Source organism: Prunus dulcis, chromosome 1 (genome assembly GCF_902201215.1).
Source record: "Prunus dulcis chromosome 1, ALMONDv2, whole genome shotgun sequence".
In the NCBI taxonomy this organism is placed as follows: domain Eukaryota; kingdom Viridiplantae; phylum Streptophyta; class Magnoliopsida; order Rosales; family Rosaceae; genus Prunus; species Prunus dulcis.
In genome coordinates, this window is record NC_047650.1 from 8040119 (window position 1) to 8056617 (window position 16499).

Below are 16499 nucleotides of genomic sequence, written 5' to 3' on the forward strand. Positions count from 1 at the left end.
GTCCTCTCCGACTTTTACATCTCAACTCCCGAAGACATATGTTCGAACTGTCACTGGCCATAATATTCAAACTAATGTGCCATGATTAGGAGAGAAAGTTTCGTGTAACAGGGATGTATTTTTTTTATTATTTTTGACTAATAACGTAATAATATATAGGATAATTTTTTTTATGTGTTATTGTGTTATTAGTTGGGAAGAGCAAAACAGTGCTATTTCTGTTACATTTAAATTTTTTTACATACTTAATGATGCGATATTTAAGTAGCCTTTGAATTTGAAGAAACTTTTTATTTAAATTTTTTTAGATATATAAACGATAATGTAGATTATTATAAATTATTATAATATGCAGAGAAAAATTCGAACAGAAGTTCAAAGAAAGGACTGATTGCCCTAACCATCTAACCTAACACGCATATGCGGAAGCTGAAAGTAATGACCAAGTCAAAATGATGAACCAATCATTCATGTATAATGTGGTGGAAGTATCAACAACCATGGCTTGACTTGTTACACTTAGGGGGGAGAGAGAGAGAGAGCCGTGCGTATTTGTATATGGACATTAAAAGGTCTTTTTCTAACGTGGGGATTCCTGATAGAAAGCCAACAAACCAGCCTAGCCCAGAAAAAGATTGATGGACTCAATATAGCATTATTGTTGTCCTCGACTTGTTTGTGGGGGTTCCAAATTTAATGCCACACACGTGCAAGCTTGATAGGCTACTGTTGTGGCTATATTTCTTTCTCCCCTTTAGGCCCAATTGCTTCTCCTCTTTCCCATCACTTGCATTATTATAGTTGATTATGGACCATAAAGTTTGATGTATATATTATTCATGCCAGAGCTACCATCCACCCTTTTTCTACAAAAATATTATGTCTATCATTTGCCTGTCCCTTTCCCAAGGTTCTTACAACTTAATCACCTTGTTTTATATCAGAAAAGGTTTCATCAAATTTACGGTTAAGATACAACTTAAGATTAACTACATAAATCCTAAATCATCGCCCTTTTGTAGATGGCGACTGATTCTTTTGCAATGTCAATGCTGCCCTTGGGGGTGGGATGAGAGCATGTGGGTCAGATCGGAGTTGAGGGATGTTGTTGGTGATAATAAAGAAGGGGAGGCTAAATTTGCGGGGCTGCTTCAAAATTAGGGCCCTCCAAAATAGGAAGTCCTGTGCGATGATACCACTTGCATGTACCACTCCAGAGCCAACCCTAAATAGGGGCATGTGGGTCGGATCGGAGTTGAGGGGTGAGGGGTGGAGTGATAATGCAGAAGGGGAGCGCTGGGGGAGGATGAGTTGGGGTGGGGAAGAGGTGTTGAGCGTGTGGTTGTGACGAGTGTTATAGATTTGTTTTGTTAGGTAATTTGTTTTTGTTTTCTTCTGCTTTGGTTATAGTTTAAACCATGTATAAAGATGTAATGTTTATCTTCACATATGGCACCAAAAAAGTCCAAATAAGCATAAAAAGTGGGACCTACAATTTTCACATAATTATCCAACTAGTATTATTATCATTGTTTTTTGATGCGGAAATAAAAATTACAACCCGAAACCTCTCGGACGTGCATGCCCAAAGAGATCAAAAAAGAAAATAGGCACTACATATAAAGAATACCCAACCTCCCAAAAGGAAGGAAGGGAACATCCCATGACCTAAGTTGGCTAAAGCATCAGCTAGAAAATTGATAATGGAATCACAAAAAGAACTTGAGTTAAATGTAAGTTTTGTTTGAGTTTAGGTATAAATCTTTAAATCTTTATAATAAAAAAAAAAGAAAAAAAGAGACAACTTTGAAATTGACTTCATAACTTGAAGGATTTTATGTAATTAAATCCTATCGTTTGGTGTTTAGAATTGGATTGAATTGGATATGAAAACTTATAAAGACATGCCAAAGAAGAAATAAAGAAAATTTTCCAAATTGAAATAGAAGATGAATGATACATGAAAGAAACTTCTTTTTTTTTTTTGGGTCATAAGTTTTATTCCATTTTATCCCCACAAAATAGTAAGAAATCAACTTTAATCCTCCTTCTACATGACATGTTTACTAATTTGTAATCAAAATCCATTACTAAACCCTAAACCCTAAACAGATTACTAATCCCTATCCGGAATCAAAATAAGAAGTTAGATTTCAATAATTGATTACTCATGTGTTTACTTAACATAAAGGAATGAAAATACGAGTAAAATCCACACAAATCAGAAATTCAACTCCTCATTTGAAGGAATTAGACATTTGGATGGAAAGTGGCATTCTAAATCTTAGAGAATTAACCCATCAAGAATTCATATTTTTTTACCCATTATATAATCACACAAATTTTAAAATTCCAAATTTACCATTCACTTTAACCCAACAACAAGAGCATTTTAATAATCAAATTAGTTTCAATTCTAATTCATGGAAATTTAGTAAACTTAAGTAATCTATACCATTTCTATCCGATTCCAAATAGTTAAGTAAACAACTTAAATAAAAATCTAGATTCCGACTCCTCAATTCAATTCATCCTCATTCGATTACGAATTAATAAACATGCCATAAATCTAATGAGTTACCCAATCCAATCATGATGTACGCTTATTTGATTAAACAATTATACTTGACTCATAGTTTTGCACGTGTCATAACAATTCTCACATGCAATAACAATTCTCAGTGCATGTTCCCATCGCATGTGGGTGTTCTTAGATGTATCTATGGGAGATCAAACATCACACGTGAAGGGTCGATGTGACTCCACGTGTTGTTTCATTTCATAAGCCGATACCTCCATCTCCATGTGGGGAAGGTACTAGTTATCCATCTACTACTAGTGGACATGATAAGCATTATTTACCAATTGACTGAGCTCTGCATTCTTAATTGACTTCATCGTTTGCATGTTGAGCCATGACAGAACTGAAGTACTATTAGAAGCTGCTTATGACATCAAGAACTTTGAGCTACTTTTGAGAAAATTCTAATTCAACAGACAACCAAATAATACTGCTAGATGAGTTACAGGTTACCTGACCACTGATGAGCTGTCCCGTCCTCGTATGATCAGCAGTTCAATTTTGACAAGACGACCTTCATACCCCCCGCCCACGAGGATTTCATGTCAAGTCTAATCATACTAAAGTTCACTTCCTCTTCAGTAACTTTCAGTATGGAAAATCTCCAATTCAAATCTCTTGGTTGTGCAAGTTTTCATATCTGTGCATACGTAATTCAACAGGGGAAATTACACCACAAAATCTAAAAGCCAGTGCTTGTTGACGTAACTTCTAGCAGCCAATTATCTGTATTCCTCCGGAATTAGAATGGGGCTACGTTAAAAAACACCTGCAACAGCAACTTCCATCTGAGGGGCCCCGTGCTGAACATGGCCAAGTTTTATCAAAGACCTTCAAACAGTAAATACTCATCATACAAGCTCACGACAACAGGCTTCGTTATCGTTTTATAACAGTAATTCCTTAGAAAACATGACCATGTCTAATTAAACGAAAGCATAAGCATTCTAATTACAACAACGCCTGTACATTCCAGTTATTGAAACTAGTAGTGGATTCCTTACGCGCTCAGTCAACAAGCTTCCTTAGGTGCGATCTGAGCAGTCCTTTCCCTGCACCACATAACAAAACTAACACCTCAGAGATCAACGCAGATACTATCTAGCATCAAGAAAACTATGAATGATTCTGAACTGATCAAATATCTTCAAAGGCCCTATCTTTTCCAGAGATAATTCCAGTGACAAATAATATAAGATGCAATCATATCCATATGATGCAACCATATCCATAATTATGTGTTAAGTTAAATAATATTATCCAACGGACCTGTCTAACATCGATGCATATATAGACCACAAGGTACCAGATACATGACCCTTGGTGCAAAGAAACAAACAGGTACATGACAAATACATAAAACCTAAAAAGCTAGGTCGTAGCTTCCCACATTGCAGTACGGTTTTGCTGTTAAAATGGAGTTATACAAAAGAATGCAACTGCCTGCAGGACTATGAACATATCATGTGCTAAAAAAGGTGACCTGACATCGATGAGCGACAGCTATGGTGAACCACATGCTTCACTGTTTCCTTGTGCACTACAGATTGCTGCTCTGAAAGGACTTTTTCAGGAAGACAGCCCTTGGAGGCTTGATCCTCTGCTATCACATTTGTAAACCGTTCATTTGATTTGTTGTATTTTAAAAATAATTTCCTCTCTGAATTGGCCATGGTGACGACCTTCTTAAGGTACTTTGAAGACCCTGAAATTCAAAAGATTGGGACAAGAAGAATAAGGATATTTGTGTAACATATAAAGATTGACTACCAAGTTGGCAAAAGTGAAAAGAACCGAATAGAACACCATACTAAAACAATAAGCAATGGACATATGTTATTACAATGTTATGTATGTGGACAGCAAATCAATTTGGCAATAAAGAACACCAGAATGTAAGATATTTCTTGTTTACTTATTAGGTTACTTGTGCCATCTCCAACTAAACTGAGCATGAGTTTAGTATATTTCTTGTTTACTTATTAGGTTACTTGTGCCATCTCCAACTAAACTGAGCATGAGTTTAGTAACTCGGTGCAAGATAGAAAAGTTGTATTCTCAAAACTGCCAAAAAACATAAACAATAGTAAATTGATATTTGTTAAATGGTCTTCTGGCGGCGGCTCACTGTTCTAATTATTTTTTCCCTCCAAGCTTACCAAAGAGGAGGAAAACAAAAGGAAGCAGAGTCTCTATTTTGACAAACAGAATACTGTTTAAGTGTTCAGTAAAGAGCAGGCCAGACATCAGACTTTTGCAACTTGCATGCTCACTGTGATGCATATTACATTACATATCCATTGCACCTGAACCCCTCAGTACCTCACAAGTTTAGGTGATTTCAGTTGCCATAACCAATATACTAAAAAGTGGATTTCTGGCTACAATACTGCTTCCTCCTCAACGCTTAAGGTCCCCTGCTTGATGTCTATCTACGGTTATCCCTTCCATGTTTTAAATGCTCAAGACTTCCAATTCAAGGAATGCTGAGCAATCCTGACTGCCTGTTCTACGGGAAGTTCTAATGCATGGGTTCACTCACACATGCAAATCACCAGCAGCTACCCTTAGCATTTCTCTAGCCTTAATTTATCTCACGAAAATAAAAATTTTATCGAAAATTGCCAAAACATGGGATGGACAGATAGAATTTCAATTTGATGAGAGTTTCAATCTCAAAGGTGCATGAAAATAAAACAAAAAAGGAAAATAAAACAAAAAGAGAAAATAAAATTCTAAGCATCAGCCTTGTCACTCCTTGAGCCATTGTCAAGGTCTCACATCTTTGCGAGGTTGCTTTTCCTGTGTATAAATTATTATCTGAAAGTTCTAGGAAACCACAATCTAAATTGCAATATAATCCTATATGCTTACAGAATGTAGAACCAACAAAAACCTATGGCAGAGGCACCAACATAACTCATATTTTATCATAGCATAACTCTGAATATATTTTGTTTATACCATATCTGACCAAACCCTCTCAACTGGACACGTGGAACGAATGGCCCACTGAGCAGAAGCCGACATGGCCCAGCCCAGTCACTGGAACTCGTAACTACCATCAGCAGGGGTGAGCCCTTGGCAACCTCACCTGCCGATCCGGCTCAATGAAGGTACCTGCCATGCCACTTTCATGTGGACCCGTGACGACCCCTAGGGCTATGTCCACAGTCCCACATCGAAACTATAACCAAGGTGCTCCATCCCTTTTGACTATAAATAGGGCTCTTGCACCATTGCACAAAGTAATAGTAAACTTAGAGAACTCTGTCCAATTACTTATCTTCTCTATCCTTAAGCTAACTTTAGCATCCGAGAGCCTTTGGCCGGTACCACACCTCTGCTGAAGGGGCCACGCGACTGAGGCAGACCTTCTATAAGTTGTGTCTAATTTTGGGTATCAACATATTTAATGGTATCAAAAGCACGCTTAGCAACTGATGCTGCTTTTGCACCAATGGTTCCTCATAACTTGATCCCATCAATTGATTCTTATGTTAATCACCCAATCAAACAGGAAAAAGGTGAAACTCTATTGTGAATGCCAATAAACTCGGAAGGCTCCAACGACATACTTCAAATTAGTGCCTAACTTATATCTAGGCCAACTGGGTGTACATGGATGCATTTCAAGAAGAGGCCTACGTCAGGAAAACACCACCTAAAAGTTCAGCTAATTAAAGTATAAAAACAACATCTGCAGAAACACCAAAGATTGGCAGTGCCACAGATGAATTTTTTTCCAACCTTTATACACACACACAGAGGCACACGCACATGTACATATGCCTTCTAATAGATGTTCTTTCAATTAAAAGGTTGGTACCACATTCTCTACAAAACCCAAAAAACTTCCAAACGTTAATAAGAAAAGCAAGAGATTGTTGGCCATCTCTCCTACTGTTCAGTAAACGGTAACACACATGCACAGACACACATAATAGTGTCAAGATCCCCTCCAAGGTAGACCCAGCTTAGGTAGAACTGGGTCATAAATATTTTCCTTTTATTTCTTTTAGAACTTGGCTGTAAAATCTTTTAATAACTTTACAGTGATACACATTATGACTAAAGCCACTCATCCTATAAATATGATTATTTTCTTGACACCAACATAAGTACCATAAATTTACAATATCAAGTAACATGCTTCATAACTCATTTTGAAGCCCCAAGTCATATTTACTTTCGACTAACCTCTTCTTACTTTTCTTTTCGATATAATTTTGACCTGTCATACTTCACCAGCTCCAAGTTTTTAAAGTATAAATTAAATAACCACCACCACTCCTAACATCTTAAGTTGCTATACTTGATCACATGCATCAAACATGATTCACGCATGATTTTGTTTGGCTGATTAAGACAACTTTCATGGGGAATCTGCAGAAAAAATTGATTTTTCAAGTTGAGATGAATATAAACTAAGCACCAAATTGTGGAGCTTTTGGGTAGGAATAAACTAGTGATACTTGGCATTATATAACAGTATAGATAAATTGCATCTCAAATAGATTAGCAGGGTGCAAAAACCACTGAATCACATACGTAATGCCCATTTGCATTTCTGAAAGCTGTATCAATCAATTACTTCCTAAATTCTACCAATTTGGACTGTGGGATCATTTACTAGATTTCATAGGAATTGTTTCTCTTTTTTTTTCTTGTGGCCTAATAAAACTCTAATTTGCTTTCCAAGAACACACAGAACTTTCTAGAGATCAATTCAACACGTTGCCAGATCCTTATCAATGGAACAGACTAAGCCTCTTAAAATACATATCTCCTTGCCCACAGTGAAGAATGAAAATATTTAGCTAAGTACACCATCACAAATTTAATTGAACCTAGTTTTACATTTCCAGGCCTTAGTTTTGCAAAGGTGTTACTTAATGATTGTATCACAAATTATGAAATTAATAACCATCATTGCATCCATAAAAGAGCTTAATCTGCATATTCTCAAACACAAATGTTTAATAAACTGTGTTATAGAATTTGTAGTTTAGAACTAAAGTGGTCCCTACTAGTTTATGATGTAGGATATGGGTGAATAGAGTATTCAGGTAATTTAGAGGAAGCAAATGGCTTCAAACCAAAAGAGTTTTGGCTTCACACCAAAGCGTCTCCAATCTCTGGAAAGTAAACTTTTCTTAACATCTCAAATCTCAACTCCACAATGAATTACATGAGAGGGGTATTTACAGCAAACTAAAACCTAGAGACAATAGGATAAAAAGTCCCTTGCTAAAACAGAAATTCTAACCTAAATAAAATAGGAAACTTAGAAATCCTACTAAAATCTGGAAAACTTAAAAAATCTTACTAAAATCTGGAAAACTTCAAGAACAAGTTAGAAACTAATCGCAGGAATAAAAAATTGCCAGATTTAAAAACCAAATTAAATGACTTCCTCTTCCATCTCTTTCTTTTGTAAACCCTAATGGGTTTGACAAAGATGTCCTCATCAGTTTATTCTTTAAATTTGTGTGCTTAACTCCATTGCCCCTTTACAGTGCGCAATTGACACCAAAGCACAGAAAATATTATGAGACAATAAAAAGGCCAAAAGATAAAGACCCTTCTAAAACTAGAAGAACAATATGGTCCAAATTAGAATTGAAAAGGAAAGAATATAATAGGAGAAATAGTACCTTTAGGAGGGCTACTAGTACTGGCTGATGCAGGTGAAGCAAGCAGGGGAGCATACATGTAAGAGTCAGACTTCAGATAGTCCCCAACCTTCTTCAGCAACCTCTTGTTGTCTCCTTTAATGGGTTTCCTTCCTTCCACTCCTAAGAATACAAAAAACCACCCAATTGAGCCAAATCTTCAAAACCCATCAACATAAATACACCACAGAAGCCATAAATACTATAAATACTATAAACAGTAAAATCCCAGAACAGAGTTGAAAGAAAAAGAAAATTATACCTTTAATAGAAGCCCTTGTCTTCATGGGTAAGCTAAAGCCGTGAGGTGGATGAGAAATTAGAGGAGCAAACATGTAAGAGTTAGAAATGAGAAAGTCTATGACTTTCTTTAGCAGTTTCTTCTTATTACGCTTAATGGGTCTTTTCTTTTGAACTTCTTGCGACATTTTCTTCACCATAATTCTTTTCTCTGGTTTTGGTTTTCGCTGTGGCTTGGGTTTCGGGAACAGAAAAGTGGAAATTCTTTGGTTCTTGGTAGGGGTGGGCACTCAAACCGGCAAACCGGAAATCCGAGTCGAACCACACCGAACCAAACCGGAAAAAAACCGAGTTGACCAAAAAGTCAAAAACCGGTCAAAAACCGAACCGGACCGGTTTGGACCGGATTCGGATCCGGTTCCATGTCTTCAAAAACCGAACCGGGCCGAACCGAACCGGTGAAACTAAAAAAATATATAATTTCAATATATATTTATATTTAATGCTATATTTTTAATTTCACTAAAAAAACCTAATATTTATCCAAGTTCAATGTCAAAATATCTCTCTTTTCTCACTTTAATATTTATTAATTATATGAAATTGAATAATTTGTTAATTTTCAAGTAAAAAAATAATATTTCAGTTGAGAATTGTATTACAAAACAATTTTAAAAAATAATTTTTATAATCCGGTTCAAAACCGAACCGGAACCGGAACCGGACCGAAACCGGTTCAAACCGAACCGGACGGTTTTTGAATTTTTTAATTAAAACCGAACCGAACCAAACCGCATGAATAGTATCGGATCGGTTCTAATTTGAGGCAAAAACCGGTCCAAACCGAACCGTGCCCACCCCTAGTTCTTGGTGTTGGCTTTAGTTCGAACACTGAGACGGTTGGGATTCTTGTGAACAGGTGCCTGCTAGTAAGAGCCTTTGGCGTGTCGTTTTGGCGCAAGGGGTTAGAAAGAAACTGCGACGTGTGGCAATGAGAAAGACCTTGCATTTAGGAAATTTAGAGGGGTGGCAATGGAATGTTATAAATTTCGAGTTCTTTATATTAACACCTAGTGAGATTTTTTATTTTTTCACAGAAACTCCTAAGATTTCAAAAATTATACGAAAACTCCTTGAGGTTTTAGATTATCTGTTTTCGTTAATTGTTCATCCACAAATTGATGATTCAATTCGTAAAAACGTATGCAAATGACAAAATTAACCTCAATGAAAGGCTAACTATGTCATTTGGAGAAATTTTTTTTTATATATAACATCATCATCAATCTTTGGATGAAAAATCAATAAAAAAGGATTTTGTGAAAATAATTTAAAACCTTAAAGGGTGTTCGTGTAATTTTTGAAACCTCAAGGGGTTTTGTGAAAATTCTAAAAACCTCAAGGGGGCTATTAGTGTAAATAACTCTATAAATTTCAAAAACTAAAAACTTGTTTGGTAACTAATTATAGTTTTAAAAAAATTGAAAAGTGAAAAGTGGACAAAAGTGGTTTGGTAACTAATTTCAGTTTTATGTGAAACTTGGAAATTATTTTTTTTGGGGTCAAATTGTGAATTTGATAACATAGAATGAAAATGCATTTTATGAAGAGTAGCATTTTATGGTAATTTTTTTGGAATTAGGATGGGTTTTTTTTTAAATTTTGGATATGGAGTTCAGAGACTTGGACTGGGTTCGTGGCCAAACACAAGAATTCAGAGGCCCGGTCCAAGTAGAGAGGTCCCAAACACCGGGTTTTGGTAATTGGAGTGCATTTAATATGTGGTGATGTAAAATTAATCTGTCCCCCAACATGTTTTTTAATTTTTAATTTTCAATAAAAGTGAAGATGAAAACTGAAAAATCAAACAAAATGATTATCAAATAACCCCTAAATAAATATGAAAACAAGAAAGATGTGTCAAAAAAATCAAATACAATTTACCAAATATTTGACACATCTTTCTTATTTTTTTTTCTTGAAAAAAATAAAAGAAAACATGATTCATTCTAAACATGGTTAATTAATTAGGAGAATTATTTGTGAAAAAAAAAAGGAAGAAGGAAAAGTACTTCTATATATTTATCTTTTACACTATTATATAAAATCAAAATTTAATTGTTAGTGTAATGTTTAGATTTTTAAAATATTATCGATTTATCTAATTAGAAGAAAAATTCATATGATTTATTTTATCATTGAGTACAATGTCATCAAATAAACTTACAGACGTATAATCACTTGCAAACCACATGTATTTTATAAATTTGAAACCTTTTAGGTCAAAAATGTATTTGAAGTGCAAGTAATGTGATTTAATGTCGGCTCCATTACTTCGTAGGCCTCTTTAGGTACATAATGATTGGTTTTGGGCCTTCTTCTGGCCTTTTGGGCCCTATCACTTCACTCAGTGATGAGGGATGGTTTGGTTATTTTTGTCAGGCCTTGTCGTGTCCCCCTCTCTCTCTCTCTTGTCCCTCTTTTCTTCGATAAAAAGGAAGCCAACTCTCCTCTCTCCTCCTTTTTCTCTCTTTCCCCCCTCTTTCTTCAAGAACAAAATCCAGATCTGGGTTTTCAAAAAAGAGTTTTCAGGTTTGAGTGTGGCTTGGCTATCAGTCATGGGGCCAGTGCAGTGGTGGATGGTGTGGGTGGTAGTGGGGCGGCGGGGGCTGGAGTGCAGAGATGGGCTGAATTTTTTTGGACAGAATTTGATGGCAAAGACTACTTGTGAGCACACATATTCACCTTATGAACCATGAATGACTCAAAAGAACATAAAAGATGCAATACGATAGTTTTGTGAATCTCAAGGATATTTTATTTTATCGAAAGTTGAAAATCTATAACTACCTCTTTATTATGTTCCAAATGTGACTTTTCTTTCTTCTAGTCAACACAAAGATGCAAAGTTCTAGTATGTAAGAACGTAAAAGTAGAAGGGTCTCTTTGCTTCATTCAGGTATAAAGAAATAACCAGTAATTCACTCCGATATGTTGTTACACAGTGAATTAACTTTTGCTTGATGAAACTGGCTTTAAACCATGTTTTAGAGCAGCCTTCCATACTACGTCAATTCTGTCGACATCAAGAGCCCCAACTTCATGGTGAGTCCAGCCTTCTAGCAAATGAACCACGCCACCAGCATGACATGCATGAACCACTCCTCTGTCCATGGTGTACTACATTGCATTTTCCAATATTACCAAAAATTATCGTCGATGATTGATAGGTTATATAATTGATAAAAAATTTAGACGATATATTAAGAGGATATATGTGATTATGTCACATAATGAGGTGGCTAAAGACACTATTAGTGCCTAATAGCATAATTGACACGAATAACCGTGAATGTTTGCTATTAGGTATTTATAATGCTTTTAGCCATCTCATTTTGTGTCATAGATGTGGCTATTAAACACGCCAACCATGTAAATCAAGCCAATGTTACCCAACAAAAGTCTTAAAAAAACTAATAAGAAAAAAGCTTAGTTACCTCACAGCAGCCAAGACCTTGAACATCATCAGGTAGTCTCATGGCTGCAAGATCACCATAAGTACAGTCTCTTCTGAAATGCAAGATGGGTGGCACAACAAACTGATGAAAATGTGCACCACTTGGGGCCCAACGTTGCTCTCTTGGTGTGATCCATTTGCCAACAATCCATGCCTGTCATTAATTGGTACCAACAATAATTCATATTAATTAGACTCACAAACAAATACTCATGCTTTATTAGACCAAAACGTTGTACAGAACTTTATAATTAAGCACTATGATTAAAAGTTGCCTTAAGATTAAGGGGCAACGTACACATATAGGGCTGCAGTGCAGGAAGTGGCAAACAATAATCGCTCACCTTACAATTGCGGGCAGCTTGGTACTTTGTGACTTGGACAAGGTAGTGTTGGCAATCTGCTGGTGCTTCCTTCTGAATCTTTTGAAATCTCTCTGTTGACATAGTCAGCATCTGGGCCAAACATCATTGATTAATTAATAAACCCATGAAGAGCTATAGCAATTAATCAATTTCCTAGAAGCACTTGGAATTTTTTTCGAGGAAAAAAGTGCTTCTACAGAAGAAGTGCAAAACATGCCTTAACATGAACACATGATCACCTTCATAAGTAAATGAGGAAAAAGGAAATAATATACTTACAAGGACTCGAACTTTCCTACGGCAAAGGTAGAGGGCAATGGCTCTTCCAAGCTTGGAGGTAGCTCCACTTAGAAACACCTCTTCGACATCCTTCGGGATCTCGTTGAGAATAACAGCTGCAGTTAAGGTGTTCCCATGGACAACACGAACTCTAAGGTCTGGATGCTTGTTCACAAAGAGTGTTCCACCACCATTCAGTCCTTCGTTCTACATTAAGAAAATGAACAGTTAAATTAATATTTTTAATTTGAATTTACTTTATTTATTTATTTTTACTTTCCAAATTTGAGGACTAACAACCTCAACCTCCTACTCATGTCATTCATCTTGCCCGCAACTTGTGGGAGGATGTTACCTCTCTTGCTAGGTCAGGCCAAGAACATGAATGACCTAAAGTTTTGGTAAAAATAACAATAATTAAAATTAAAAAAACCATATTCACATTTTTTTATATTAAACCAAAACAAATTTCACATTTTTAATTAATATTTTAAAGTGGCATTTGGTTGGTGCAGTGTTTAGTTTCAAAGCATCCATCACGAGTCTTAAATGCTAATGTTATGTGCAGTAAAAACATGCGCATTCGTTTTTGGTGTGGGGTGTTTGGCAGATCAGAAATATCATTCAGAGAGTTAATAATATTAGTACGGCCAACAACCAAACTCAGAATTCATCACACTGGATTGAATATTTTTAACTCCGAAAGAAAACTGATACCAACCTTATTTAATGCAGCAAGGCTGATGACCTTGACCCCCATCTTGTCAGCTCTAAGGATTGCGTGCTCTATTTGCTTATTGATACCGTCTAGGGCAAATGGTAAAAAGTACTGCAAGGTAAAAAAACAAATTTTTTTAAGAAAAACAATGCATTAATTAAAATCACAAAAAAAATTTAAAAAAATATTACGAGGGCAAACCTGAAAGCCATATCTAGGCACAGCCCATGTCTGGTGCAAGCGGCCTCTGAGGTTGTAAAAGGTAATTAAAAAAGTTTTAGCCCATGCCCACATTGCTAGCATGAATGCTATGCCGAAAGGCCAGAAACCCACCAAGAAGAATCTCATGGTGAAGGGCAGTGATGAGAACGATCGGAAAACAAACGGCACATGCAAAGAAGACGACAGATCCACCACGTGTGCGAGGAAAACGAAGTCCGGTGCCCTCCCATTTTTACCTGCAACATTAAGGATGAAAATGTGCAAAGTTTTCAGTGACCTTTCTGTTATTGTCCATGCGTTAATAATTTATTAAAGTTGAGAGGCATACATCGTCCATTATTGTCAACGAATTATGACCATATTATTTTGGACATCACTTGTAGGACCTATGAATAATGTTCAACCTTCCCATATTGCTTTGTTACAACATTTCTTATGATGTCAATGTCATTATGAAAAAGAAAAAGAAAATATTTTGGATGAAAGTAACTTTTAAATTATCCACCTGCATTTAAGCTTATCTCTTTGTGTAGTCCCCATGATTTGCTGTTCAGGGTATTCCCCAGTGCATCAAAGAGAGGCATAAAAAGGCAGAAATTGGTGTCCATTTCTGTGTGGTGCAGGCTGTGGTATCTGCAAGACATATGAAACTGATTTTTAATTTACTAAATTGGTGCATGAAAATTACTATTTTCAAGGTAAACACGCCCCAGAATTATAAATTTAAAAACAATAAATCATTTATTACCTAAAAGTTATTTTTCCATATATAAAATCAAATACAGTAAGTTTCCCATTTACAGAAAAAAGTTTCATTTCCTTCTCTTCTGGAGGCAACATACACTATTTAAAGATGGGTGTGTGTGACTGGGCTTCTTTTTTGGGTTTGAAGGTACAAAAATATGTCATATGAAGATGAAATTAGTTAAAAGTATGCATTAATTTATATATGTAATTGTGGGTACTTACGTTGGAGTGTAGAGAAGATATCTGAGAAAGGGAGCTTTCTCAAACAGTTTATGAGAAATCACTTCAACATTGGAATGCCCCAAACATCTCAGAAAATCAAAGACCAAGACATATCCGTAGATCGCGAAGATTGATCCACAACCCATCAGAGTGGTACCAAGAACTGGAATTCCAACAATTGCACCTAAAACCAGATGCTCCAGAAGTGTTGCACTTCCAGCTGAACAAAAATAATTCATAAATTAATCAGTCAATATAACTAAAGAGAGGAAAAAAAATGAAAGAAGAATTTATAAATCGGTGCTCATATTAATGATCTTACCTGTAAAGGGCTGCGGTATTGGAGAGGAATGGTGAAGTGAATGGTAGTTTTCAAAAAAGTAGTTGCCATGGAAACGTCTATGCATCCAGTAATATAAAGGCTCTGAAACTCCCACGTGCAGCACCAGTGTCGAAATAAAGCCGATTGTGTTCCACAAGGGAAGGTTTTGAAGAAATGGAAGCAAATAGCAGGCCGTGGAGGCAATTAGACCTTGGAGAATTATGAAATTATCCCTGCCAAATTTTTTTTATAAATTTAAAAAAAAATGAAAAAATTAGATCCAAAATTAAATTAAACAAATAATAAATAAAAGTGAAAATATATATGAAATTAATTGATTAATTACCAGTCCCATTCCTTGTCAATCTGCTTGAAATCAACCCCTTGTTGGAGAATCCGACGAGTTCTTGTTAGGAAAAGCATGTTGGTGTAACTACTCCATAGCTGATGAACTGTGCCTCTAAGTGCACATAATATGAGAATATGGAGACACCAGCTGTTCATGAGGACCTTGAGGGGATCCTCATGAATTATTGAGTACAAGGCTTTTCCAATCAGAGGTCCAAACAGCAGATACTAATTTCCAAATCCAAAAACAAAACCAGACCCAAATCAGTAACAAGCTATTAAAAGATGCAGAAGATGTAAAATTTAACAGAAAACAAATATATTGGATCATGAAGATTAGTTTCTATACCTTGTAGGAGCCTAAGAACTCCCAAGGCCAAGCAGTCAAAGGAGCAGCCATATTTCACCCTACAAAAACAAATCTTCTCTACAGGTTTCTGATGAAAAACCAAGATCTTTTTTTCTTTTTTTTCTGATCAAAGGCACACAAAGATGGTTGGAGAGAGATGATAAAGAGCCGGCAGGGCTAGCTGGCTGAAGAGAGAGAGATCTCAAGAGAGTTTATCATCACTTTTCGTTTTGAAATTGGCTAGCAAAAAATTGTGTGGCTCTGTATTTCTTGCCTGCACAACTTTAATTAGATGAATCTCTCTCTCTCTCTCTCTCTCTCTCTCTCTCTCTCTCGGAAGATATATGTGGTGTTATGTTATCGCACAAAGCTAGTCAACAAAAGTGCCTTTATGATATTATTTTTCTCCAAACCCTCAAGGGACTTATATAGATCAAAGAATCAAAGGACATCAAAGACAGTTAGGGTTCTTAATCAATCTCTATCTTTTTTCATATACATGTAGCTTTGCTTCTTCCTTGTCCTGCTGTATGTCAGCTTTTAGACGGTCGCCAGTCACCTCCCCAACCCCTTATAAGGCTCTTGTTGTATTCTATGAACTTCTACGCGTTCTCATTTTCACACCATATTTGACGAAAACGGGCCACAGCTGTAGAGTGATGGCCTAAAAATCCCACCCCCTAAAATAATTAATGCCTCATATGGTTGGGAGCTTGGGAGTCGGCGAGGACCTTTTGCCCTGTCTGGGTTGTTTTCGTAATTTCCTAGTCTGCTGTGACATTTTCTTTCATCATCAATGTTAAAGTAGCATCAGACCTCAGTTATCAAAGAACAATGCTAGCCCCTATTGATATGGGCAGTCTGGTGTTAAAGAACCAAGGGTACCGTTGGTAAATTCCCACGTCATTTATATG

At 36.2% G+C, this 16499-nt stretch overlaps 2 protein-coding genes across 2 annotated transcripts; both read right to left on the reverse strand.

The window, feature by feature from the left end:
• Positions 1–2590: 2590 nt before the first annotated feature.
• Positions 2591–9469, reverse strand: LOC117634959. Its single transcript, XM_034369292.1, has 5 exons — positions 9369–9469; positions 8519–8774; positions 8239–8379; positions 4065–4286; positions 2591–3633 (listed from the first exon to the last, which is right to left on the reverse strand). The coding sequence occupies exons 2-5, from the start codon at positions 8694–8696 to the stop codon at positions 3590–3592; spliced, it is 585 nt and encodes a 194-aa protein (XP_034225183.1). The 5' UTR covers positions 8697–8774; positions 9369–9469; the 3' UTR covers positions 2591–3589.
• Positions 9470–11290: 1821 nt separating this feature from the next.
• Positions 11291–16248, reverse strand: LOC117624357 (very-long-chain aldehyde decarbonylase CER3). Its single transcript, XM_034355558.1, has 11 exons — positions 15586–16248; positions 15235–15464; positions 14889–15121; positions 14567–14786; positions 14103–14230; positions 13577–13833; positions 13379–13486; positions 12658–12864; positions 12358–12468; positions 11994–12167; positions 11291–11676 (listed from the first exon to the last, which is right to left on the reverse strand). Exons 1-11 carry the CDS (start codon positions 15634–15636, stop codon positions 11506–11508), a joined length of 1890 nt encoding a protein of 629 aa, XP_034211449.1. The 5' UTR covers positions 15637–16248; the 3' UTR covers positions 11291–11505.
• Between the last annotated feature and the right edge of the window lie 251 nt (positions 16249–16499).